Source organism: Salmo salar, chromosome ssa27 (genome assembly GCF_905237065.1).
Source record: "Salmo salar chromosome ssa27, Ssal_v3.1, whole genome shotgun sequence".
NCBI lineage: Eukaryota > Metazoa > Chordata > Actinopteri > Salmoniformes > Salmonidae > Salmo > Salmo salar.
In genome coordinates, this window is record NC_059468.1 from 23298426 (window position 1) to 23326302 (window position 27877).

The 27877-nt window shown below is 43.2% G+C and overlaps 2 protein-coding genes across 2 annotated transcripts; one reads left to right on the forward strand and one right to left on the reverse strand.

Annotated features, from left to right (window-relative positions):
- Window positions 1–2217: 2217 nt before the first annotated feature.
- si:dkey-166k12.1 (organic cation transporter protein) lies at window positions 2218–17423 on the forward strand. The gene is made up of 10 exons (XM_014178182.2): window positions 2218–3383; window positions 3618–3721; window positions 4723–4877; window positions 5253–5421; window positions 7531–7645; window positions 7722–7822; window positions 10299–10510; window positions 12273–12381; window positions 12533–12745; window positions 17107–17423. The coding sequence occupies exons 1-10, from the start codon at window positions 3006–3008 to the stop codon at window positions 17198–17200; spliced, it is 1650 nt and encodes a 549-aa protein (XP_014033657.1). The 5' UTR covers window positions 2218–3005; the 3' UTR covers window positions 17201–17423.
- A 3132-nt stretch (window positions 17424–20555) lies between these two features.
- On the reverse strand, window positions 20556–27754 carry zgc:110239 (C1 family peptidase). The gene is made up of 11 exons (XM_014178179.2): window positions 27571–27754; window positions 26323–26382; window positions 26053–26145; window positions 25322–25494; window positions 24979–25240; window positions 24676–24871; window positions 24342–24535; window positions 24022–24113; window positions 21689–21850; window positions 21309–21498; window positions 20556–21045 (listed from the first exon to the last, which is right to left on the reverse strand). Exons 1-11 carry the CDS (start codon window positions 27614–27616, stop codon window positions 20858–20860), a joined length of 1656 nt encoding a protein of 551 aa, XP_014033654.1. The 5' UTR covers window positions 27617–27754; the 3' UTR covers window positions 20556–20857.
- Between the last annotated feature and the right edge of the window lie 123 nt (window positions 27755–27877).

Genomic DNA, 27877 nt, shown 5'->3' on the forward strand with positions numbered 1-27877 from the left:
TGAACAAAAATCGTATACATGGTTATGGATGGATAAAATAAAAAAACGAGGCTAACTCTGGCTTTTGAAAAGAAAAAAAATGGTATCATAAAATGAGCGTGGATGTTTGATATGATTTTGAAATAGCCCATTTTGAAATAGCCCATTTTGAAATAGCCCACATTCTGTTTGCAATGAGTGAATGTTGAGGGAAAATAGATAAATGCCTAAAGGATTGTAGATAGCCCAAGCATGCTTCATGAACATTTACGTCCTTATTTTGGCAGTAGTCCTATGCCACAGTCACAAATAGGCCGAACTGATTTTCAACCCACTGACAGGCACATGACGTGCCCACTGGTACACTCTTCTAACTGACTAAGCTGTGTGTGTGTGTGTTTTATTTAATGTAACCAATGTATTTTAATAGGTAAATTGACTGAAAACGCATTCTCATTTAAAGCAACAAACTGGGGGATAGTTACAAGGGAGAGGAATGAGCCAATTGGAAACGATTAGGTGGCCATAATGGTATGAGGGCCAGATTGGGAATTTAGCCAGGACAGCAGGGTTAACACCCCTACTCTTACAGTAAGTACCATGGTATCTTTAGTGGCCACAGAGAGCCAGGACAATCATTTAACATCCCATCCGAAAGACAGCACCTTACACAGGGCAATGTCCCAATCACTACCCTGTGGTATTTTTTTTTTAGAGCAGATGAAAGAGTGCCTCCTACAAGCCCTCCAACACCACTTCCAGTAGCATCTGGTCTCCCATCCAGGGACTGACCAGGACCAACACTGCTTAGCTTCAGTGGAAAGCCAGCAGTGGGATGTAGGGTGGTATGCTGCTGCTGCTGGTCTGTAAGCGTGTGTGTGTGAGTGCGTGCGTGTGTGTTTATGAACTGTGTGAGTTGGGGACACAGAGGCCCCATTGTCTCTAGGGAAAAATTAACAGCGATTGTCTGAGTTTCAGTCCAGAACGTTGATCCCTCCCCTCTGCCCTCGTTTCCTGTCCTTCACAACAGCTGAGATAACAGTGTGTCCCAATAGTCGGAAGTGGTTTCCTTTCCCCATCTCTCCTTCATCTGAACTCAATTTAACATCTTATCTGGAGAACGGTAGACTTTAGAGGGCAGTGTCCCCATCACTGATCGGGGGCCTTGGAGTCTCCACTTCCAGCAGGACCTGGTCTCCCAGTCTTATCCAAGGATTGACTAGGACCACTCTGCTTAGCTTCATAGGCAACCCTGTATACATAGTAGTATTCATGGCTACTATGTTGATGACTCTATCTTGACCTCTGATTGGCTAGGTGGTTTCCACCATATTGTTAGAATCCATTCAGTTTTGGGATTGTTTTGGGTCTTGGCTTATGTGGAGTTTTTTTGGACTACATCAAGGATCAGGTCCCCGTCTTAAGTGAACGGAGGGTCCTGCAGTACCACATGTGAACACAGAGCGTCGGTATAGCGCCACTGTCGAGGCTTTCACAGAGGAGAGGTTTCCCTGAATGTGACACCAACGTCCATCATGAGTGCAGTGTGGGGACTTTGTCACCAGAGTAAAAGGGCCGATGGTTCTAATGTAAATGAGCCTAAACAAAGAAGCTAATAATAACAGCGATTCAGCACAACTGAAGCGGAAAGAGGCAGAATCAGAGTTACGAAGTTCACTAAATTTAGCACCACCAAACAGTGGACATGGACGGTCACAGGTGCAGCGTCTAGGGCTGCGTTTAGACAGGCAACCCAATTCTTATCTTTATGTCACTCATTTATATTTTGACTAATTACATCAGATATTTTCACATCTGATCTTTTTCAGTGCTGATCTGATCGTTCAAAGGACCAATTAGTTAAAAAAAATATAGGATTGGGCTGCCTGTCTAAACGCAGCCTATTAGGCCTAGGCCTATACTGTCGATTGTTAGCATATTTATTACCTAACAAACAGGAAATTAAGTGAAATTAAAGAAGACAGACTAGACTACACAAACACAAACAAACCACTCGGATGATGATACATTCATTCTCCAGCGGTTATTATTCATAGACTGACTACCTATCTATAAAGTGCCCGTTCATGTCTCTCCGCGCTCTGCTATTGGTCCGCTCGCGCGGTTTCCTGTGGTTCAACAGTTTTGTATCAACAGCCCCCCTACCCCAACCCCCACCCCCACAAAAACACCGTATTTATAACAGCCACCCTCGGGGACGCGCACGGGACACTGGCTTTCACTGATGCATATTCTTTTCTGGGACAATGTTCTGCGTAATTTGTGCGTTTGGTTGAGTGATTATCTGATTTCCAGTTGACTTATGATTTGAGGTGCATGTTAATACAGAAGATTGTTGTGCCGTTCTGGGTTTCGGGAAAGGGTTTATTCAGAGGGACTCTGCCCGAAGCGCGATTCTGAGGATTTATTTTATTGACGATTTTCTGAGAGAAGGTTTTGATTGTAATATACAACTGTGCACACTTGCATGTGAGAGACTATTATGTATAGTTGTCTACCATTGTAAGGAAAGGGAAGATAGTCTACTGCAACTGATTTTCGAGAGAGGAGGAGGAGGAGGAGGAGGTGGATTGTTAGATAAGAGGGATTTTTAAGAGGGCTTTTGTAAGGGGCTCAGCTAGGACATGCGAGAAGAACAAAACTATGCCCCTCACTGACTGACGAGAGCGGACACCGGATACACGCACCTGTCTGTCCACTGTCACACCGTGGCACATGGTGGTGTGTTGTTGTCTGGTTTTCTAGGAGACGTGATTTACAGCCTTTTGCAGGCTATAGTGATTTGGTTTATTTTTGTCCAACCTATAGCCTAGTACAATGGGATACAATAGGAGATACTTGGACCCAAATATATTCGTTTTTTAAATTTGTATTTATCCAGATCACTTTAATCTCAGATAAAATCTACTTTGCAAAAGAGACCTGGTCAAATAGCAGCAATAGACCTAATGTGTCATTGAGATTTAAATAATTCCTTCTTCAAAAGAGCATTGAATTGATTGAAAATGAATTTCGACCAGATTCTAACAGCTGTAGGAGGGTTTGGAAAGTACCAGAAGATTCTGTATGTGTGGATCTGTCTGCCTCAGATACTACTGGGTTTTCACATGATGGCCAGCATCTTTACCGGGGCTACACCAGGACATCGCTGCCGGGACAGCCCGAGCTCAGGCCCCGGTAATAACGTTCATAATGGTAGCCTGGCCTTGACTTCATCCGTTACTGTTCCTGCAAAGCTGAACGTCAGCATCCCGGTGGATCCACAGGTGGACGACTCCTGCGTCCTCATGGACATTCTAACAGAGAACGGGACTGTGCGCGCGCCTTGCGAGCACGGATGGGTGTACAGCCAGGAGATTTATCAAAGCACTACCATCACCGAGGTAAATAATGCCTTTCCCTTATGTTGTGTTCAGATTAATGGGGTTACTAGGAAAATGTTAGTCTCATCTGTTCACTTCCCTACTACAGCGCCATGGTCAACAGGGTACCATGGATGGAGACTAGGTGGAACCTCACCTGTGCCCTGTGCCAGGGGAAGATGTTATGAACAGTTCTCTCATCAGACCTGTTCCCTGTCTCACCACACTCACTCACACACTCTTTCTCTCCTACAGTGGGACTTGGTGTGTGACAAGGCATGGCTCAACAGTCTGGGTTCTTCTGTCTACATGTTGGGTCTGCTGGTGGGAGCAGTCATCTTTGGAGCTATGGCAGACAGGTACATAACATAACCCTCTCTACATGTTGGGTTTGCTGGAGGAAACTGTCGTCTTTGAAGCTATGACAGACAGGTATAGCTGTAGGTTCTTAATTTGAGACAGTTTACTACAGCAGGAAAAAAAATCCTACAGCAACAGGAATTTGAATTATTATGTGGATTATAATTAATTGACATTTTTGTAGGGGTTGATACATTTTTTGTGAAAATACAAACTTCAGAATCATTTTTAAACATCAAATGCACTACAAGTGTTTCTTCATTGCAGGAATGTTCTCTGGCAACAGGGTGATCAGATTAAGATCCTACATCTGTAGAATATTCAATAACCCTTGACCCCTACCACCAGACCCTAAACCAGCCATACTCCCAGAATGGGGTCAATACGGACCACAGGTCCAACTTAAAGGAACTCAGTCGGACTTTCAATTTAATGCTGTTATGAGTTGTAATAGTAAAATGCACAAGGTGCAAATTCAAAATTTGGTAATGCATGGGCGGTTTTCCTCTTGTTATGTCATTCATTGACAGACCTTAGAGAGAGCTATTTATAACCTGTCAGGAATTTACAGTTTATTAAGTACCAGTCCATGTTAGCTAGGTAGGATGTTAGCTAGGTAGGTAAGTTAGGCTAACTAAGCAGCTATCTAAATCTTGTAGTTACCATGGCCAGATTATGTGCCCATGGGGGCCTCCATGCCTGCAATTATGTGTATAATTGCAGGAACTTATCTTTAAAACTGCAAAATGTTCTCTCAACCAAAAAGAGGGGTGTGGACAGTTTGGGGTCGCATGGGTCGCGAGGTGGGGGTTTGTTACTATGCCGATAAATGACAATATCCATCCGGACCTTAGCCACCTAGGAAATTGGCTCTGACCCCTACTTAAAACCTAACCCATGGTCAATAGGTACAATACTGAATTTATAACTTCAATGTCATACATTTTGATAAATACTCACAGTCTCCCTCCCTCCCTTCCCTCTCTCCCTCTCTCTGTAGGATTGGTAGGAGGTATGCCCTGCTCCTCTCCCTAGCACTACAGACAGTGTTTGGAGTGGCTGCGGCTTTCGCTCCAAACTTCCCTGTGTATGTCCTGCTGCGATTTATTCTAGGGACTACTATCTCTGGAGTCATCATCAACGCCTTTGTACTGGGTACACACACACATGTATACCCCCCCCCCAAAAAAAAATGTTAACTGTAATCGATATGACCGCTATTTACACAGGACTGTAATTTACATGACACCATTCTGCCAAACATTCAATCCATTATTAGAATTTAAACAGTACCACAATGACATCACCTATATTCCTTCTTTCCAACCCCAGAACACACATTATTCCTAACCCCTGACCCCTAGCTCCATTCTCAGAAACCTAAACCCCTTAGTTCCACACCACCCCATCCACTCAAACCTTAATCTCCCCTTCCCCTTAACCTAACCCTTATTATACTTCTCCGTCCTTTCTCCTCTGCTTTCCTTCCACCCTCTCCTCCCCGGCTCCTTCCATCCCTCCTCTCCACAGGTACAGAGTGGACGTGTACCCAGCGTCGTATGTTAGCTGGTGTATTCACTGACTACTTCTTTGGCCTGGGCTACATGCTAATAGCTGGACTAGCCTACCTCATACGAGACTGGAGAAAACTACAGCTGGCTATATCTGTTCCTGGCTTTCTGTTCATCTTCTATATATGGTGAGGACACACACACACTTATGCTTGGCCGGTTGCTCTTCACTATTCATGTCTTTTTCTCTCTCCCAGAAGAAAAAAGTAATGTCCGCAACTCTGGTATTCTCCCATGGTGATTTAATCAGACGCACAATAAAGACAAAGTTTCGATCCGAGTTGGATCTTCGTCAGGTCATCATACACCGCTGTGAAACACACCTACCTAAAAACCTCTAGATGCATTAACATCTGGTCACTTGAATACATATAATACTTTAACCTCACAATAAATATTACACAGTAGACATGATGGAAAAACATAAATACATTTTGTTTCGTATCCATGTAAATATACAGTGCCTTCAGAAAGTATTTAGACCCTGTCACGTCCTGACCATAGTAAGAGGTTATTTTCTATGGTAAAGTACGTCAGGGCGTGACAGGGGGTGTTTTTCTATGTTTTGTATTTCTATGTTTAAGTTCTAGTTTTTCTATTTCTATGTTTTTTTGGGGGGGGTTGATCTCCAATTGGAGGCAGCTGGTCCTCATTGTCTCTAATTGGAGATCATATTTAAGTAGGGGTTTTTCTTCCTGGGTTTTGTGGGTTATTATCTTTTGAGTAGTGTTTGTTTCTCTCTGCGTCACGGTTTGTTGTTTTGTCGATTCAGTTATTTATGTTTTGCAAAGTTTCACAGATTTAACAAAAATGTGGAACTACAACCACGCTGCACTTTGGTCCGCTCCTTTGAACAGCCGTGACAGACCCCTTGACTTTTTCCACATTTTGTTACTTTACAGGCTTATTCTAAAATTGATTAAATAAAAAAAATCCTCAGCAATCTACACACAATGCGCCATATTGACAAAGAAAAAACAGGTTTTTCGAAATAAAAACAGAAATACCTTATTTACATAAGTATTGAGCACCTTTGCTATGAGACTCGAAATTGAGCTCAGCTGCATCCTGTTTCCATTGATCATCCTTGAGATGTTTCTACAACTTGATTGGAGTCCACCTGTTGTAAATTCAATTGATTGGACATGATTTGGAAAGGCACACACCTGTCTATATAAGGTCCCGCAGTTTGACCATGCATGTCAGAGCAAAAACCAAGCCATGCAGTCAAAGGAATTGTCCGTAGAGCTCCGAGACAGGATTGTGTCGAGGCACAGATCTGGGGAAGGGTACCGAAACATTTCTGCAGCATTGAAGGTCCCCAAAGAACACAGTGGCCTCCATCATTCTTAAATGGAAGATTTTTGGAACCACCAAGAAGGCACGACACCCCACTTGGAGTTTGCCAAAAGGCAACTAAAGATTCTCAGACCATGAGAAACAAGATTCTCTGGTCTGATGAAACCAAGATTGGCCTGAATACCAAGCGTCATGTATGGAGGAAACCTGGCACCATCCCTACGGTGAAGCATGGTGGTGGCAGCATTATGCTGTGGGGATGTTTTTCAGTGGCAGGGACTGGGAGACGAGTCAGGATCGAGGTAAAGATGAGCAGAGCAAAGAACAGAGAGAAACTTGATGAAAACCTGCTCCAGAGCACTCGGGACCTCAGACTGGTGCAAAGGTTCACCTTCCAATAGGACAATGACCCTAAGTACACAGCCAAGACAATGCAGGAGTGGCTTCGGGACAAGTCTCTGAATGTCCTTGAGTGACCCAGCCAGAGCCCGGACTTGAACCCAATCAAACATCTCTGGAGAGACCTGAAAATAGCTGTGCAGCGACGCTCCCCATCTAACCTGACAGAGCTTGAGAGGATCTGCAAATACAGGTGTGCTAAGCTTGTAGCGTAATACCCAAGAAGACTCAATGCTGTAATCGCTGCCAAAGGTGCTTCAACAAGGTACTGAGTAAGGGGTCTGAATACTTATGTAAATGTGATATTTCTGTTTTTTTAAATAAAAACCTATTTTTGCTTTGTCATTATGGGGTATTTTGTGAAGATTGATGAGGGATTTGTTTAAAAAAAAATACATTTTAGCATAAGGCTGGAAAAAGTCGAGGGGTCTGAATACTTTCTGAAGGCACTGTAGGTGTGCAATAGATAAAAAAAATGGGTGAGACAAATGCATCAATCATTTTGTATACAATATGATATACTCTCTCTCTACCCTCAGGGTGCTTCCTCAGTCAGCTAGGTGGTTGCTAGCCAATGACAGGAGAGAGGAGGCCATTGTTCTACTACGCAAAGCTGCTACAGTCAACGGACGTGTATTACCACCTACTATACAGGTACCACACAGACACATCTTATGTTTTTCAGTGTTTGAGCATGCAAATAAAACATTTTATGTGCGTGTATGTTTAGGTGGACAGGTGTGATATGGAAGGTAGAAGGAGTCACTCAGCTGCAGATCTCGTCAGAACACCCCAGATGAGGAAAAGAGCTCTTATCCTTTTTTATGTCTGGTAACTAAGAAGTGTGTGTTTGTGGACGTGTTTAACTATACAGTGGATATAAAAAGTCTACACACCCCTGTTAAAATGCCAGGTTTTTGTGATGTAAAAGAATGAGAGAAAGATAAATCATGTCAGAACTTTTTCTACTGTTAATGTGACCTATAATGTGAACAATTCAATTGAAAAACAAACTGAAATCTTCGAGGGGGAACATTTTTAAATAAAAACCTTACAATAACCTGGTTGCATAAGTGTGCACACCCTCTTATAACTGGGGATGTGGCTGTGTTCAGAATTAACCAATCACATTCAAACTCATGTTAAATAGAAGTCATTACACACCTGCCATCATTTAAAGTGACTCTGATTAATCACAAATAAAGTTCAGCTGTTCTAGTAGGATTTTCCTGACATTTTCTTAGTTGCATCTCAGAGCAAAAGCCATGGTCTGCAGAGAGCTTCCAAAGCATCAGAGGGATCTCATTGTTGAAAGATATCAGTCAGGAGAAGGGTACAAAAGAATTTCCAAAGCATTACATATACCATGGAACACAGTGAAGACAGTCATCATCAAGTGGAGAAAATATGGCACCACAGAAACATTACCAAGAACTGGACGTCCCTCCAAAATTTATGAAAAGACGACGAGAAAACTGGTCAGGGAGGCTTCCAAGAGGCCTACAGCAACATTAAAGGAACTGCTGTGTGCTACATGTGACAACAGTCTCCCGTATTCTTCATATGAATGGGCTATGGGGTAGGGTGGCAAGACGGAAGCCTTTTCTTACAATGAAAAACATCCAAGCCCGGCTGAAGTTTGCAAAAACAAACATCAAGTCCCCCAAAAGCACGTGGGAAAATGTGTTATGGTCTGATGAAACCAAGGTTGAACTTTTTGGCCATAATTCCAAAAGGTATGTTTGGTGCAAAAACAGTGAAGCATGGTGGTGGCAGCATCATGCTTTGGGGCTGTTTTTCTTCAGCTGGAACCGGGGCCTTAGGGTGGAGGGAATTATGAACAGTTCCAAATACCAGGCAATTTTGGCACAAAACCTTCAGGCGTCCGTTAGAAAGATGAAGAGGAAGTTCACCTTTCAGCACGACAACGACCCAAAGCACACATCCAAATCCACGAAAAGCATGGCTTCACCAGAAGAAGATTAACGTTTTGGAATGGCCCAGCCAGAGCCCAGACCTGAATCCAATTGAACATCTCTGGGGTGATCTGAAGAGGGCTGTGTACAGGAGATGTCCTCGCAATCTAACAGATTTGGAGCGCTTTTGCAAAGAAGAGTGGGCAAATATTGCCACATCAAGATGTGCCATGCTAATAGACTCCTACCCCAAAAGACTGAGTGCTGTAATAAAATCAAAAGGTGCTTCAACAAAGTATTAGTTTAAGGGTGTGCACACTTATGCAACCAGGTTATTGTGAGTTTTTAATTTTTTACCCTCAAAGATTTCAGTTTGTTTTTCAATTGAATTGTTCACGTTATAGATCACATTAAAGGTGGAAAAAGTTCTTACATGATTTATCTTTGTCTCATTATTTTACATCACAAAAACCTGGCATTTTAACAGGGGTGTGTAGACTTTTAAAATCCACTGTACATGTGGGGACCAGAAGTCCCCACAAGAATAGTAAACAAACAAAAAATTGACCAACTGTGGACATTTTGTTAGTCCCCACAAGGGCAAATGCTATTTCTAGGGGGTTTCGGGTTAAGATTAGAATTAGTGTTAGGGTTATAATTAGGTTTAGGGTTAGGAGCTAGGAGCTAGGAGCTAGGGTTCGTTTTTTGGGTTACAGGCTGACTTCACAGCTCGTGTCGCATGCGCGGGCGTTGCAAAATAAATTTTGAAATCTATACTATTCAATTATTGCACCCACACTGCTCGCGCGCGCCAACGAGCGTCTGTGTTGCCAAGGGCTAAAATAGAAGTCAGTTCTATTTCTGATGCAGATCGATCTGCAAGTCCTGCCTCTCCCATCTCCTCATTGGTTTATAGAAGCAGATACCCACGTGCCATCTCCTCATTGGTTATACCCACGTGGGTGACTGGAAGACGAATGAGGTCGGCGGCGGTAATGCACATAATTTATGAAAGTTGCCAATCGCAATATAAAATCAAGAGAAGAAAAAGCCTAGAAGAAGGAGAGTTGACTAGAAACAATTCGTTTGACCGTTTTATGTGTGGATTAATTGTCGGAGTAGAGGACCTTGTGCGTTTCAGGTAAAATAACTCAATATTTATATCCCAGGACAAATTAGCTAGCAACAGCAAGCTAGCTAAATAGGACAAATTAGTTAGCCGGTTTGGGTTACGCAGCCGGTTTGGGTTACGTGTTAGGGTTTGAGTAAGGGTATAGGTTAGGGTTAGGGAAAATAGGATTTTGAATGGGACTGAATTGTGTGTCCCCAGAAGGTTAGTTATACAAGACTGTGTGTATGTGTGTGTCTAACCATGCTCTTTCTCTCTCTAGGTTTGTGAATGTATTGGTATATTATGGACTGTCTCTAGGTGTATCTAAACTGGGCTCAGACCTCTACCTGACTCAGTTCATCTTTGGATTGGTGGAGATCCCTGCCAGGTCATTGGTCCTCCTGTTCCTCCCTTGGAGCAGACGCCTATCCCAGAGTGGCTTTCTGGCCCTGGGGGGCGTGGCCTGTCTGCTCACTCTAACTGTACCTACAGGTGTGTGTGTGTGTGTGTGTGTGTGTGTGTGTGTGTGTGTGTGTGTGTGTGTGTGTGTCAGTGGAGACTCCTCTGAGGAGGAAGGTTATCCTTTTTAGATAAAACTATACTAAATATAATCACGTCACCAAATAATTGATTAAAACACACTATTTTGCAAAGAAGGTCTACTGTAGCCTCAACAGCACTCTGTGGGGTAGCACCATGGTGTAGCCGGAGGACAGCTAGCTTCTGTCCTCCTCTGAGTACAATGATTTCAATACAAAACCTAAGAGGCTCATGGTTCTCACCCCGTTCCATAGACTTTCACAGTAATTATGACAACATTCCCGGAGGACTTCCTCCAACATATCAGAGCTCTTGCAGCATGAACTGATATGTTGTCCATCCAATCAAAGGATCAGAGAATTAACCTAGCATTGAAAGCTTAAGCTACAGCTACCTAGCACTGCAGTGCATAAAATGTGGTGAGTAGTTGACTCAAAGCAAGAGAAAGAAAATAGTCTAACATTTATTCATAAATGAAGGAGAAGCAAGAGAAATAGAGAGATTATCATTTTTTTCAGTTTCACTTATTTAGCTAGTAAATGCAGCTAGCTAGTTTAGCCTACCGAAACACCCTGCTCAAACAAAGGGATGCTATGTTAGTTAGCTGGCTATGACTATCCAACACAACACTGAAACTCCTAAAGTCAAGGTAAGCTTTTGGTTTTACAAATTTATTGCCACTGGGGCCCAGTGGTGTAACTGCTTACTGGCTGTACACTGTAACGTTACTGCATGATTGTAGCAGATTTACTAATGCATTAAACCATGATGTTACTTTAGCTAATAAGGTGACAACGATGTACATTTTTTACATTTTTAGTCATTTAGCAGACGCTCTTATCCAGAGCGACTTACAGTAGCAAAGGTATACATTTCATACATGTTTTTTTCTTTTTTTCCCCCCCGTACTGGTCCCCCGTGGGAATCAAACCCACAACCCTGGCGTTGCAAACACCATGCTCTACCAACTGAGCCACACAGGACCTCCGTGTGTAGGCTGTGTGTAGCGGTTTGGCTTGGAAAGGTTTTTTCAGCTGATGTGTTGTGCATTGAAGTCCACAAGCGAAGGGAAGAGGTGAAAGGAGGAGAGCGCATAACCTAGATGCGAGAAGGAATACAACATGGCTGATATGAAACTGTGTACTGTGTTTATTCGTGATCAGGGGTGTATTCATTCCACATATTCTGTTGAAAAACGTTTATTAAACAGAAGCAAACTGAACAAAACGGGGATTAACATACCTGAATTTGTCCAATAGAAACTCTCATTTGTAACTGTTAGACTTATGATTACACCCAATATCAGCTAGATGCAGATGCGTGCAAGGTGGTATTGAATTTCACTGTCTGTCACATCAAATTAGTCTTTCAACCTGTGTGCACCTATGTTGTAAACTTTCATTCATAGGCTAGGTTGTAACAACCTCATGATGGGGATAGAGAAAATTCTAGTATCATGTAGTAGCCTAAACCTATCAATGTTACATTGAACTGTAATAGAAATAAGGCCATGCTCATGAAAAATGGTCCTCCCTGAAACGGCACTGACTGCCACTGGTGTGTGTGTGTGGGGGGGTTGTAACATATTGGGTCCACAAAACAGCTGTTAGTCTGTCTACAAAACACCCCGGCAGGTAGCCTAGCGGTTAAGAGCGTTGTGCTAAATGACAAAATCATGTAATAAACATTCTCTCTCTCTATCCCTCTCTCTCAGACCATCCCAACCTGATAACAGGTCTAGCCATGGTAGGAAAGTTTGGTATCACTGCTTCCTTCGCTGTTATCTATGTTTATACTGCTGAGATCTTCCCTACTGTACTACGGTAAGTGTGTGTGTGTGTGTGTGTGTGTGTGTGTGTGTGTGTGTGTGTGTGTGTGTGTGTGTGTGTGTGTGTGTGTGTGTGTGTGTGTGTGTGCGTGCGCACATTAATTTGTGTGATTGCTAACTTCTATTACCAGTGTGTGTGTCTACAGGCAGACAGGGATAGGCGTGTCCAGTATGTTTGCCCGTGTAGGGGGTGTGTTAGCCCCCCTTATCAACATGCTCCATACCAGAAGCCCCTCTCTACCCATGCTCATCTTTGGCAGCGCCCCCCTGCTTGGCGCAGTTCTCGCCCTGGCACTGCCAGAGACTGCCAACAGACCACTACCGGATACCGTGGAAGACGCAGAGAACTGGGATACTAGGTACTATATATACTGACAGACAGACACACAAACACACCAGGGTTGGGGTCAATTCTGTTGTGTATTGATATTCTAGTTTTGTCCCTTTAGGGCACCTGTAACCCCCCCTACGTTAAAAACGCTTGAAATGTTCCTAAACAATGCCCACGTTAATTTCTACTCCAGTCTCATGTCCTGTCCTTATATTAGTAATAGTGTGTGCTATACAACAAAACTGGTGACGAGGAAGAAACGTTCTCACGTTTGTACTCATCATCTTCGGCAGAAAGTCTGAAACTACTGACATACTACGCAAAGTTTGTGCCAAACCTAGCTAACATGTTGAAGCCACTGCATGAACTTTTGAACAAAACCAAACAGTGGAAGTGGACAGACAGATGTGAGGAGGCATTCAAGAAAGCGAAAACAGCCTTAGCTCAGTCAGAGGCCCTAACCCACTTCAACTCCAACTTGCCATTACAGTTGGCATGTGATGCATCGCCTTATGGCGTTGGTGCAGTTGTCTCACACATCATGCCATCAGGTGAAGAAAGGCCAATTGCTTTCGCATCACGGACCTTAACCTGTTTGGGATAGGGGGCAGTATTTTCACGGCCGGATAAAAAACGTACCCGATTTAATCTGGTTATTACTCCTGCCCAGAAACTAGAATATGCATATAATTAGTAGATTTGGATAGAAAACACCCTACAGTTTTTAAAACTGTTTGAATGGTGTCTGTGAGTATAACAGAACTCATATGGCAGGCCAAAACCTGAGAAGATTCTATATGGGAAGTGCCCTGTCTGACCATTTCTTGGCCTTCTGTAGCCTCTTTATCGAAAATACAGGATCTCTGCTGTAACGTGACATTTTCTAAGGCTTTAATTGGCTCTCAGAAGGCGCCAGAACGTGGAATGATAACTCTGCAGTATCTGGGCGAAAAACAGTAGGGGTTTTGGAGAGTGGTACCTCTGAGAACAATGACACTGGTGCGCGCGTGCATGTGACGACTCCATTTTTCTTCTTTCAGTGTTTGAACGGATACAACATCTCCCGGTTGGAATATTATCGCTATTTTACGAGAAAAATCGCATAAAAATTGATTTTAAACAGCGTTTGACATGCTTCGAAGTACGGTAATGGAATATTTTGCATTTTTTTGTCACAAAACGCGCCGGCGCGTAACCTTTCGGATAGTGATTTGAACGCACGAACAAAACGCAGCTATTTGGATATAACTATGGATTATTTGGAACCAAAACAACATTGGGTGTTGAAGTAGAAGTCCTGGGAGTGCATTCTGACGAAGAACAGCAAAGATAATCCAATTTTTCTTATAGTAAATCTAAGTTTGGTGAGTGCCAAACTTGGTGGGTGTCAAAATAGCTAGGCATGATGGCCGGGCTATCTACTCAGAATATTGCAAAATGTGCTTTCACCGAAAAGCTATTTTAAAATCGGACACCGCGATTGCATAAAGGAGTTCTCTATCTATAATTCTTAAAATAATTGTTATGTTTTTTGTCAACGTTTATTTAGTAAATTCACCGGAAGTTTTCGGTGGGTATGCTAGTTCTGAACAAAACATGCTAATGTAAAAAGCTGGTTTTTGATATAAATATGAACTTGATTGAACAAAACATGCATGTATTGTATAACATAATGTCCTAGGAGTGTCATCTGATGAAGATCATCAAAGGTTAGTGCTGCATTTAGCTGTGGTTTTGGTTTTTGTGACATATATGCTTGCTTGAAAAATGGGTGTGTGATTATTTCTGGCTGGGTACTCTCCTGACATAATCTAATGTTTTGCTTTCGTTGTAAAGCCTTTTTGAAATCGGACAATGTGGTTAGATAAAGGAGAGTCTTGTCTTTAAAATGGTGTAAAATAGTCATATGTTTGAAAAATTGAAGTTTTTGCATTTTTGAGGTATTTGTAATTCGCGCCACGCTATACCATTGGATATTGGTGAGGCGTTCCGCTAGCGGAACATCTGTCCCTAACAGGTTTTAAGTAAAGCCGAGAGCAATTATGCACAGATAGAGCGTGAAGCACTCGCCATTGTGTTTGGAGTTAAGAAATTTCATCAGTTTCTGTTTGGCCGACGGTTCACACTGCTGACGGACCATAGACCCCTCACCTCCATCTTTGGTCCCCACACCGGAATTCCGTCGCTTGCAGCCAGCTGCATGCAGCGATGGGCGTTATTGTTATCTGCTCACCAGTACGATATCAAGTACAGAAGGTCTGAGCAGCACTGCAATGCAGATGGCCTCTCAAGGCTTCCCTTACCTGTCGCACACACTGAGCACTCCCAGGCTGAAATCTTCTACTTCAAGGAAGTGACGAACGCCCCAGTTACATCTGTCCAAGTGAAAAAGTTCACCCACACTGATCCAGTGATGTCTGAGGTCGTGGACATTGTCACTCGTGGAAAAGGAGAGATGTCGGACAGCCTACAACCTTACCTAGTGAGGAGAAACGAGCTCACAGTTCAGTTTGGATGCTTGCTATGGGGTTTTCGAGTCATCATACCGCCGCCACTGAGAAGGCAGGTGCTTGAAGAACTCCATTCAGGGCACTGTGGCATGGTGCGAATGAAGGAGATTGCACGCAGCTACTTTTGGTGGCCAGGTCTGGACGCAGCTATCAAAGACCAGGTCAAGTCATGTTCTGCATGTCAAAAGATGAGGAACATGCCTCAGCTAGCGCCACTACACCCATGGGACTTCCCAGAGGAGCCTTGGCAGCGAGTTCACATAGACTATGCAGGCCCACTGGAGGATCGTATGTTCTTAGTTGTAGTTGACGCACACAGCAAATGGCCTGAGGTCACAGTGATGAAGAGCACCTCAGCGGAGAGTACCATCGAAGAGCTACGGTCAATCTTCAGTCGCTTCGGCTTGCCAACGCAACTTGTTAGTGATAATGGCCCCCAACTGGTGTCTGAAGAGTTCCGGTCATTCATGGAAGCAAATGGAATTCAGCACATCAAGTCAGCGCCGTATCACCCTGCAACGAACGGCCTCGCTGAAAGGTTTGTCCAAACAATGAAGCAAGCTTTAAAATCATCACAAGGGAACGGCTCCCTCAATAGGCGTCTAAACACCTTCCTGTTAACCTACAGAAACACTCCCCACGCTACAACCAAAGTGGCACCCGCGTCAGCCATGATGAAAAGACAGCGTCGCACGCGACTCGACCTCCTGAGACCTCCAAAGACGAAACAGGTTATACAGACACAACAGAGAGCACAGGTGGAGAGACGCAGCAAAGCAAAAGACAGAAGCTTCATAGCTGGAGAGAGAGTTCTTGCTCGGAACTACTGCTAAGGTCCAAAGTGGATACCAGCCACAGTGGTTGCACAAAGAGGGCCTGTGTCCTACACAGTTCACACACCGGAAAACATCATCTGGAGGAGACACGTGGATCAACTGTTGCCAGGAACCAACCTCAGAGAGGACTCATGTCAAGTGACAAACCAAGATCAGCTACTGGAGACCTACCATGACTACGAGCTATCACCTGAACATCCACAGCAGCAACCTACAAATGTAGAAAGTGCTCCAGACTCACCTGAACCAGCCAGAGTGCCTACTCAAGGGTACTGTTGCACCCCAGTCTGGGCATACACCATCACCACTCAGACTCAGAGATAATGTGACTGTAGACTCACCTGTACGTCGTCATTACCCTGCAAGAGAAAGACGACCCCCTGACAGGTTGACTATTTAGTTCAGACTAACCTCCGACATTGGGGCAGAATACACCCCAGGGTTAAGTCTGGGGACTGAGGCAGTCTACCCTCTATCCCTAGTTTAGAAAGGGTTATTCTGAAATATTATATTAAAAAAATAAAACAATAGGGAAAACAATGAATATTTACTTTTTCCTTATGAGTCATCAAAGGTAAAGGGGGAGGAATATGTTGTGTATTGATATTCTAGTTTTGTCCCTTTAGGGCACCTGTAACCCCCCCCCCTTGCTTACCTACGTTAAAAACGCTTGGAATGTTCTTCCTGTGAAACGCATTAAACAATGCCCACGTTAATTTCTACTCCCGTCTCATGTCCTGTCCTTATATTAGTTGTATAAGTAATACAGTGTGCTATACAACAAATTCCATTTCAATTCCAGTCAATTCAGGAAGTACAATGAAATTTAAACTCCAATTCCAATTATGTTCCAATGCTTTTCAATGAGGAAAATGTGGAATTGGAATTTGGTTAACATTCTGAATTAACTGGAATTGACCCCAACCCTGACACACACACACACACAATCAAGTCCACAAACTGAACCCTATTGCCAACCATAACCTGTGTGTTTGTTGACTGTTTTTGTTTAAAACATTTTATGAGTTTGTTTTCTACTTCAGGTTTCCTCCAAAGAAGGGCCAAGGAGAGGACATTATCCAATCAGCAAGCAGCACAGAGGGGCAGGAACTACAGCGCCTAGCAACGGAGTCTTGACCACTCACACACATGCACACATCCCAGCAACCCACACACAAACACACATACAGTTGAAGTCGGAAGTTGACATACACCTTAGCCAAATACACTTAAACTCACTTTTTCACAATTCCTGACATTTAATCCTAGTAAAAATTCTCTGTCTTAGGTCAGTTAGGATCACCACTTTATTTTAAGAATGTGAAATGTCAGAATAATAGTAGAGAGAATTATTTATTTCAGCTTTTATTTCTTTCATCACATTCTCAGTGGGTCAGAAGTTTACATACACTGAATTAGTATTTGGTAGCATTGCCTTTAATTTGTTTAACTTGGGTCAAACGTTTCGGGTAGCCTTCCACAAGCTTCCCACAATAAGTTGGGGAATTTTGGCCCATTCCTCCTGATAGAGCTGGTGTAACTGAGTCAGGTTTGTAGGCCTCCTTGTTCACACACACTTTATCAGTTCTGCCCACAAATTTTATATGTGATTGAGGTCAGGGCTTTGTGATGGCCACTCCAATACCTTGACTTTGTGGTCCTTATGCAATTTTGCCACAACTTTGGAAGTATGCTTGGGGTCATTGTCCATTTGAAAGACCCATTTGCAACCAAGCTTTAACTTCCTGACTGATGTCTTGAGATGTTGTTTCAATATATCCACATCATTTTCCTGCCTCATTTTGTGAAGTGCACCAGTCCCTCCTGCAGAAAGCACCCCCACAACATGATGCTGCCACCCCCATGCTTCACGGTTGGGATGGTGTTCTTCGGCTTGCAAGCGTCGCCCTTTTTCCTCCAAACATAACGATGGTCATTATGGCCACCAATTCTATTTTTGTTTCATCAGACCAGAGGACATTTCTCCGAAAAGTACAATCTTTGTCCCCATGTGCAGTTGCAAACCATAGTCTGGCTTTTTATGGCAGTTTTGGCGCAGTGGCTTCTTCCTTGCTGAACGGCCATTCAGGTTATGTCGATATAGGACTCGTTTTACTGTGGATATATATCATTTTCTACCGGTTTCCTCCAGCAACTTCACAAGGTCTTTTGCTGTTGTTCTGGGATTGATTTGCACTTTTCGCACCAATGTACGTTCATCTCTAGGAGACAGAACCTGTCTCCTTCCTGAGCGGTATGACAGCTGCGTGGTCCCATGGTGTTTATACTTGCATACTATTGTTTGTACAGATGAACACAGTACATTCAGGCATTTGGAAATTACTCCCAAGGATGAACCAGACTTGTGGAGGTCTACAATGTTTTTTCTGAGGTCTTGGCTGAATTCTTTTTATTTTTCCCTTGATGTCAAGCAAAGAGGCACTGAGTTTGAAGGTAGGCCTTGAAATACATCCACAGGTACACCTCCAATTGACTCAAATGATGTCAATTAGCCTATCAGAAGCTTCTAAAGCCAGGACATCATTTTTCCAAGCTGTTTAAAGGGCACAGTCAACTCAGTGTATGTAAACTTCTGACCCACTGGAATTGTGATACAGTGAATTAGAAGTGAAATAATCGGTCTGTAAACAATTGTTGGAAAAATTACTTGTGTCATGCACAAAGTAGATGTCCTAACCGACTTGCCAAAACTATAGTTTGTTAACAAGAAATGTGTGGAGTGGTTGAAAAACGAGTTTTAATGACTTCAACCTAAGTGTATGTAAACTTCCGACTTCAACTGTAGTAGAATCCACGAGGCAACCTCTCACTTGTTACAAGATTCAAAACCACATACCATACAGAAGGTCTGTATAGAAGTACTATGCAATGCAAGTAGCAGACCAACATGTCCACATGTTTATTCCTCTTGAACATAGAGGAACTGTTTTCTCCTATACACATGCGCACATACAATAAGGGGGTCATTCATAAATCCTACAGTAAATGAATCGCCCAGGTTTTCCTATACATAAAAAACTCAACTTTTTAGCGCTCTTCATTCAAACATGTAACATTGGTTTTGGTTTTCAGAAATTTGATAACATTACTGGGGTGGTAAAAACAAATGAATAACCCCAAAACACACACAAAACGTGCCAACAACATTTTAGGTGTTTGGTGAAACATGCTCATGTGATGAGTAACCTTGTCTGAGACCTGAAGATTTGCATTAACTCCCTGAGCAAATGCCTAGGCTTTAGTTCAGTAGGCCATAGCTTTTATTGTGCACTGATGACCTGTCAACCTTCTTTCTAAAACATTTTTATTGAGAACCAATTAACTATTTTCTTGGTACTGTATATCTATGTCATTACATATCTAAATCGTATGTGGTATATCTATGCAATGTCTATCTATGCCGTTTTGGTACTTACTATCTTACTGCCTTATCTTCTTTTCCAGATAACTATTACTCGAGAATGCTAGCTTGAGAGTACATCAGAATATTGTTCATAAATGTGAACACATGCACTAGCTTTTTACAATACTCATTATTTAGCTCTTAAAAGTATATTATGGAGGTATAATTCAGAGGTTTGCAAGGGTTTGGTTGAATGTAGTACTATATGTGTTGGTGAAATGGAGTACATCGAACTGCTATAGCTTTTTTTGGCTGATGTGTATTTTGTTCTGAGGGCATCATTGACAATTGGCAAAGGTTAGATTTGATCCATAGCCATATACACTACATCACCAAAAATATGTAGACACCTGCTTGTCGAACATACATTCCAAAATCACGGGCATTAATATGGAGTTGGTCCCCCCTTTGCTGTTGCCACAAAGTTGGACGCAGAGAATCATCTAGAATGTCATTGTATGCTGTAGCGTCAAGATTTCCCTTCACTGGAACGTCCAGAGGCAATTTGTAACTCGGTGAGTTTTGCAACCGAGAACAGGATTTTTAATATTTTTTTTTAAACACGCTACAGCGGTGCCGTTCTGTGAGACGTGTGTGTACGGCTGAGCCGTTGTTGCTCCTAGGATGTTTCCACTTCACAATAACAGCACTTACAGTTGACCAGGCCAGCTCTAGCATAGCATAAATTTGACAAACTGACTTGTTGGAAAGGTGGCATCCTATGATGGTGCCATGTTGAAAGTCACTGAGCGCTTCAGTGAGACCATTCTACTGCCAATGTTTGTCTACGGAGATTGCATGGCCGTTTGCTCGATTTTATATACCCGTCAGCAAGGTGTGGCTAAAATAGAATCCACTAATTTGAAGGGGTGTCCACATACATGTACACACACTTATATAAAAAAGTGGTGCTACTGCTAGCAGCAGCAGCAAGGCATACGTGTATTCATCATGTGTTTAGAACGACTGAGTGTGTTGGGAAGAGTAAGGTCTTATTTTTGCATGAGTTAGCAAAACACTTGAGTCACAGCATGATGCACCCATGTCATGAACAAAAAGAGCAGCAAGTACAAAAACATTCCACATTTATTGAGTTGATTCCACGATTCCAGAGCACAAGTCGGTGTATAGCATGATTCAGTGGGTGTGCGCACGTTTGTGTGACAAAGTGTGTATATGACAGGGAGAGGAAGGCACTGTGCGCCGACCAGCAATAAACACATCTAAAAACCTCACTGCCTAAACGACATTACTTCCTCCCATGCACAACACACTTCCGATATTATTCCACAATTTCAAATACCCCCTCCTATCATCATTTAAAAAGGAGTGGTAACACCTGTGCGTGCGTTTCGTGTTTCTCCCTCGCTCTATGCCAGCGTAACATATGTAGCGTCAGTGGTAACACCACAGTTGTTATCCTTCATAGACATCAGTATGTACCCGTCATTGCCCCAGTAGGTTGACCAGGAGTTCTTCACCAGCCAGTAAGGCTCCGCCTCCATGACACCATAACCCACTGCAAGCACCGCGTGGTCCAGGGAGTCAGTGGTGTTTCCTAGGAGTGAGGGAGAAGAAAGGGATCACAAGAGAGAACAAGAGCCCTGGGGAACACCTCAAACAGATTTGAAGAATAGCTGTGTATGTGTACCCTATAGCAGGCGTATTCAACTCTCACGCTACGAAGTCTGGACCCTGCTGGTTCTGGTCTACCTCATAATTAATTAATCAGTCCCTGATTAGAGGGGAACAATGAACAACCGCAGTGGAACTGGCGTCGAGGTCCAGAGTTGAGTTTGAGGGCACTATAGTATAACTCACCACATTTGGGTTCATAGTAGACCCCGTGGCTGTAGAAGACAAAGGATCTATGTCCTGCGTCAATACTGACGGCCACTGGGCCGTGTTTAAACAGCGCCACCTTCAGGGCCTCGGCATCACCTGACGTCACATTGGTGTAGCTCTGGATACGAGCTGTCAGCTGGGAAGTGTTGAAGTGGCACAGGCCGTTCTGTTAGGAGAGTAATATACTAGGTTCAAGTACAGTATATTGTGAAGACTTACATGTCCTGTTTGTCAGAGTATATGAGTTTATAAACAAGTGTGTGTAAGACGTGAAAAGCAGCAGGCAAAGCATAGAGCCCTGGGGATTACCTCTAGACAAGCTCTCCTCTCGCTCTCTGTGTTTGTGTGTGTCTCACCATGCCCATGTAGGAACCATAGGTCTCCGTAGTGGCGATGCCGCCGTGTTTCATGATCCACTCGTAGGCCCTCCACTCCTCTCCTCCGTCACATCCGTTATTACCAAAGCCCCAGCTACAATCTACCAACATCTGCTGGGACAAGACCTGGAGAGACCCTGACTACAGGGAGAAAAAAGAAGAATTGACAATTATAACTGGGTGAGAAACATTCTACTTCTCCGGGGCAATAAATAAACCTGCTAACAGAAGACTGGAAATGAAGAGTTGAATGGGGGGACTGAGAGACCAATTACTGTTTTTTCACAGCAACTTCCACAGCTGCATCTGTGGGTTGCTAGGAGTTCACAGTGGGGAGGAATCTGATTGGCCCCCTGGGAAGTAGTATGTTTATGAACCTGCCAATGCGGCAGGACACAGCACCTCCCGGTCACTTCCTACTGAGAGGACAAGCTCATTTCCTTAGAGCTGGCAGAGGTACAAAGGAGGACCACTGTGACAAGACTAACAACCATCCCCTCAACTCACACCGCTCAACTCTCCCAAATAAGTCCCAACTTCACCTTAAATTGCCTCCTATGTAAGTTCAACAAACTCCTTGAACCACCACACACACGTGGCTCATTAAATCTCCTGAACGGCCATCAGCTACTACTGCTAATGAGTGTGTGTTGTTCAAGGGAAATGGTGAATCCTCAGCGCGACAGCCCATAATAAACCTGTCTTGAACATTTCTAGAGTTGCTAGGTAACACCAGTGAGGAAGGAACACCTGTGGATATGGATTATGGGGTGCAGGGAGACCAGAGATGGTGGTGATACATGCAAGTATATTACAGCTAGAGATCTTACAACACCTCAACCACATAATTATCAACTGACAAACTTCAAGTCATTAACATAATGTGTAAGAATATAAGATAAATATACAAAGCAGAGGACTAGAGGTCAAGAGGGAATTACCAGTCAATGGAAATAGTGTCAGTTCAACATCTGAGTATGGGGTTCCAGTCAGGGACTCATAGCTACATGTGGCAAATTCTCATTGGTACAAACTGTCTATACATTGAGCCTGGGATACTTGGTATTTGGCCAATTTTACTGCAAGAAATTCTAAATTGGTCAACCACAGGCTAGGCTTGAGGATAAACTACATCCGGTCTCTTTGTTAAGTGGAGAAACAATGAGGACATGGAAGAATAAACATCTACTTTCCAGCATAACTGATTTGTTCTTGGAATATATTTCTCTCCCTGATTTGCTTTGATGTTCTTCAATAACAGACCCCAACTGCTAACAAATGCAAATACGTGAGAGGAAAAATAGTGTTCACAAGCTACAGCTAATTGTGAACAAGTTGACATTCTATTTATTTTCATCCATTTTACCTTCTGAATAAATAGACGATATTAATTATCATCCTCCTTAGGGATGAGCAACAGCTCTGACTGTTGATATTATGGGTAGAAAATCCAATTCATTCCATCATTCACTAAGTTGTTGGGTAATTTATAACAACCTTTCAGTGCAGCCTAAGATGTTATTGAAAAAAAAACAACTTGCTATGGCTTTAATTCACCTGTTCTGAAGATGGAAGGGGTGTTATAAAAATATGATTTTTGTGTAGAACACAGATCAACTGTACTTGACCATATTACCGGACAGCAATATGGTCAAGTGCAGCAAAGAAAGACCTAGCAAAACAGAGCAGCATGCCTTGCCCTTAACAGCACTAACAACATGCATGATAGTCTTTCCTGGTTGAGGTTGACGAGACATGAAATGCGTTGCTTCTAGATATGAGCCTGTGATGAAAATTCCAGATTGTCTGCACAAGGAAATAACATTCAGCTCAGACATCCATACCCAAGTCCGAAAAAAATTAACAGCAACGCACAGGATTCAGGAGAAATTACTCACGCAAACAGCAAAATTCCCTTGAAAGAAACTGATTAAAACATTATGGGACACAAACAGGGTTTTCTAATTTACTGGAATTAAATTGGCCTGTGTGCATTTTACTCAAACAACTATTCCAAGCACACAGCTTCTCTGCTGGAGTAAAACATGTGCTTTTATGAGCCCCTTCATTGCACATTTCTAAAATGTAATAATGTGTTAAAAACAGTTATGGTGCATGATTTAAAAAAAATAGCTACTATTGTATCTCAACTGGTAATTGAATCAAGTGCAGGCAACCTGTCCGTCTATCAGTGTGTTTTTGTGGACCCCAGTTAGAATAGTTGCTGCAAAAGCTAATAGGGATCCAAATGAACAGCTATAACACCACTCCAACTGAAGTTATTCTAAAAATCACTGTGTGAGAGATATTACTGTCAGGAAGAGAGCGCCCTCTACTGCTCCAGTGGTGGCAAAGCTCCAACATGAACCACAGATGGCCTGGTCCTTCACCGGAGTCACAGCACCTAGAAAATACACACAATGTTGTCACACATGCATGCACACGCACATGGAAGCTGGTGGGCGGAACTATAGTACGGGCTGAGTAGTCGCTGGAACAGAATAAATGGAACGATATCAAACAAACATATGGAAACCACGTTTGACTCCATTCCATTCAGTTCATTCCAGCAATTACAATGAGCTCATCCTCCTATAGCTCCTTCCACCAGCCTTCTCTGCTCCACACACACCATAGAGCCTCCAGTCCAGCTGATCAGGGACCTGTACTCCAGTGTATAGGTGCATGGGGAACGGTAAGCCGTTGTTGGGCCTCTTCCCTCTGTTTCTGCCCCTCATAGCAGACAGCTCCGACATCGAGAGGTCAGACAGAGAGTTAACCGCCAGGGAGAACGACAGGCCAGCACGGTTCATAGAGTGGACATACCTGGGAGAGGGAGTGATGAGGGAAGAGCGAGAGGGGAATAAAGGAAGACAGAATTTGTAACCTTCAAATTATATTCACCTAAATCTCTTTCAATCACTCATTTGTTTCTCTTGTCTTCTCCTGCTTTCCCCAGCACTCACCGGAGGTTGTGAACAAATGCGTGCTCTCTCTTCTCGTGCTCCCTCTCATCACCATAATGACGCCCAAACTGCTCCTTGAAGTGGCCGAACAACCGCTGGGCGTGGCCTAACGAGGAAGTGTGAATCAGATCTTTCATCGGATTGGCCAGCAGGTGGTGCTCCACCCCCAGACCAGGAAATGAACCACAGCTCATCCCTGAAGAGAGAAAGAGAGATGTGACCTACAAGGACAAGAAAGTGATTAAGATTGTTTGCTAATTGTAACATGGCATGAGAGCCGTGTCTGTGTGTGCACATGCGAACCGTCAGGCAGGGAGAAGACTTTGGGGTCAAACTTTGAGCTGAACTCCTTGTAGTCGACCAGATATTTATCATAATGTGACCCCAGCAGGGTGTTGTAGCCCATCATCTCGTAGTGTAGGGGCGTGGTCACCTCAGCTCCTCCCATAACCCCTCCTTCAGGGCGTGTCACCCAGAGTGTGTAGGTATTCTTCTTGTGTCCAACTACTGTCACATTCTGCCAGACCTCACACAGCACACCTCCATAGTACTCCATCCTGAGGAACTACACACAAAGACCATTTATTACAAATAACTCTTCAAAACTACCTGTATTAATTGAAAAACTCAATGAACTACCACACACCATGAACCCCTGGAGGTCAGGTAGGGATCCTTGAGGTGTGACTGGCTCTTCTTTTGTTCCATTGACCTGGAAACACTTCATAATGTTTAGCTCCACCTCTGTGGTCTCAGGAGTGATCTTATAGGATGATCCCCAAGGAAGCTCCATCCCCATCTGGTACGTTGACACCTGGCCTGCGGGTCACCATGACAACACAGAAAATAAGAACTGAGGTTGACTGCGTGTTAGTGCTGGACTGTAACAAAAGTCTGCACACCCTAGAATAGAGTTAGAGATCCCTGGTCTTAGTGGCCCGCTCCTCATCTCCAGGATTTTATAGCATGATTTAAAAGAAGCTGTAGTTCACTGCTTAGTTGACAAGTTTCACTGTCTAGAAGTGCTGAGGTTTCAGTCTACTGACCTTGACTCAGAACAAAGGCCTCTCAGTTCCACACGTGATTCACTGACAGTGTGTCTCAAATGACATCCACAACAACCCTGCTGCTAACATGCACTACTTCTGATCAAAGCTGCAGCACAGGGGTCTGCTCAAAAGGATGTCATTGGAGACCAAAAAAATGTAATAAAAATCACAGGTCCTGTCCACCCAAGAACAACCCCTAGCCACTTGCTTAAATCTGCAAGGATTTTATAGACATAAGCAATATGGTGGACATTCAGCTTACCTGAGAGAACATAGAACATGGAGCCATATTGCTTGAATATTGTACAGCTGGTGTGTAAATAGTTACCGTGGTAATAGTCGATGCGGCTGGTCCTCCCCTTCAGGTCGAACCAGGCCTCAAATGGTTCCTTTATCTCAGCATAGGGCAGGTAGATCACACCTGATATACAAACGTAATTAAACTAACTAAGTCACTCTGGATAAGAGTGTCTGTTAAATTATTAAAATGTAAATGGGTAGTCTTGTAGTTACTGACAAGTCATGCAAAAGTACAGGATATATATTATTACCATACATTAAGTGACCACTCAGTTCAATAACAATAGGTCTCACTCACCTTTGACATGGTATGCCTTCCCAAAGTCTGGGACTGAAGGGAGGGCTTTTCCCTCTGTGGCTGTGGAGAAAGATCATGTCAATGCCAGAGGTGTATGAAGAGGTCATATCCCAGAGTCTACCCTTAACCCTTCTCATACTATTACTGCTAACATTACCCCGCCACTGTGACCTAAGAGAAGAAAGTGGGTTACAGATGTGGAGTGGGGTATGTGCTTGTTGCAGGACTACAAAGTAAACAACACATATGATAACAGTAGAGACCAGGCATGTGACCACCACTGGCCAAAGTCTAACGCTGGTGGTGTGGTTGGCTGGATGACCTTTGAGGACTTATCACAGACTGGGCAGACAGACTAAGATATGAGGTTTGCTTTTTTCACTCATTATTGTTGAAAAATAATAATTTGTTGCCTACTCTAGTCAGAAGTAACGCGAGTCAACAGTCGAGGCCCACAGATGGTATATATTTATCCATCCTTTTATTTAACTAGGCAAGTCCGTAAATAACAAATTCTTATTTACAATGACGGGCTACCCCGGTCAACGCGACTCCCAATCACAGCCGGATGTGATAAAGTCTGGAATCGAAACAGGGATTGTAGTGACGCCTCTTGCACTGAGATGCAGTGTCTTAGACCGCTGCGCCACTCGGGATACACGAATCCAGTTTAGAGATATGTCATTTGGCATAAAATTAACACTGCCAGTTTAGTGACACACAGATACTCTTAAAAAAAAAAAAATTACAAATGTTTATCACGATGTTATACCTAAATCAGTTTGACATAGTAAACTACTTAGGTTACTAGCGTTAGCTGACTAAACTCCAGTCTGGGTTCATTCACCATGGATTGGAGTTCAGTCAGCTCCAATATAGCACTATCCTACCCGTGAGTCACAGTCAACAACATTTGTTTACCAGTGCAACATGCAGGGTCTTGTCACAGAAATTGGTATAATTTGAACCCGCTCATTCCAAGATATTTGACTGGGAGTTTTAGCAGTGCGGTAGGGTCGCACCGGTGTCACGAGATCTGTACTGGCCCGGCAACAGTTATGTTCCCAATTAGCATTTTATCCAAAACACCTAAATACAATTCAGTTCATACAATAACACTACAAATAATTGTATAGTTGGCCTACATTTGGTTGAGTAAAGAGAGGACGCATCGAATACGCAAAACATAAACAACCAGAATCTATCAACTTTTAATAAACTGTCTTAACAAAAACATCGAGATCTTACCTAGTACGGTCCACAATAGCACAGTTACAATGTACCAGTCCCTCATAGCTTCTGGTCGTAGGTTGTTCTGTGCGTATATGAGAGCAGTCAGAAAGACGTAAACATACCGTATTTAGTTCTGCAACAACGACTGATTTAAAATGTATCGAATTTAAGTCCATGCTGTAAATGATTGGCATCTATGTTGGCCAATCAGAGGAAAGTCCTGATAGATGCCCTCCAATCACAGGACAGGGGTGGGTGATTTGGGCAAGTCATGTGATTTCGGTCATATGAGGATTTTTGGTATTTATTGTGCATTTCTACA

Bases quoted from the DNA above. Each gene is read 5' to 3' on its own strand.
- si:dkey-166k12.1 (XM_014178182.2), top strand. From the start codon at position 3,006: ATGAATTTCGACCAGATTCTAACAGCTGTAGGAGGGTTTGGAAAGTAC. The intron at 10,511-12,272 runs GTGTGTGTGTGT...CCTCTCTCTCAG, and splicing joins CACTCTAACTGTACCTACAG to ACCATCCCAACCTGATAACA. The intron at 12,746-17,106 runs GTACTATATATA...TTTCTACTTCAG, and splicing joins GCAGAGAACTGGGATACTAG to GTTTCCTCCAAAGAAGGGCC.
- zgc:110239 (XM_014178179.2), bottom strand. From the start codon at position 27,616: ATGAGGGACTGGTACATTGTAACTGTGCTATTGTGGACCGTACTAG. The intron at 25,241-25,321 runs GTGTGTGGTAGT...CTTTGTGTGTAG, and splicing joins CTGACCTCCAGGGGTTCATG to TTCCTCAGGATGGAGTACTA. The intron at 24,114-24,341 runs GTGTGTGTGGAG...TGTATTTTCTAG, and splicing joins GCTGGACTGGAGGCTCTATG to GTGCTGTGACTCCGGTGAAG.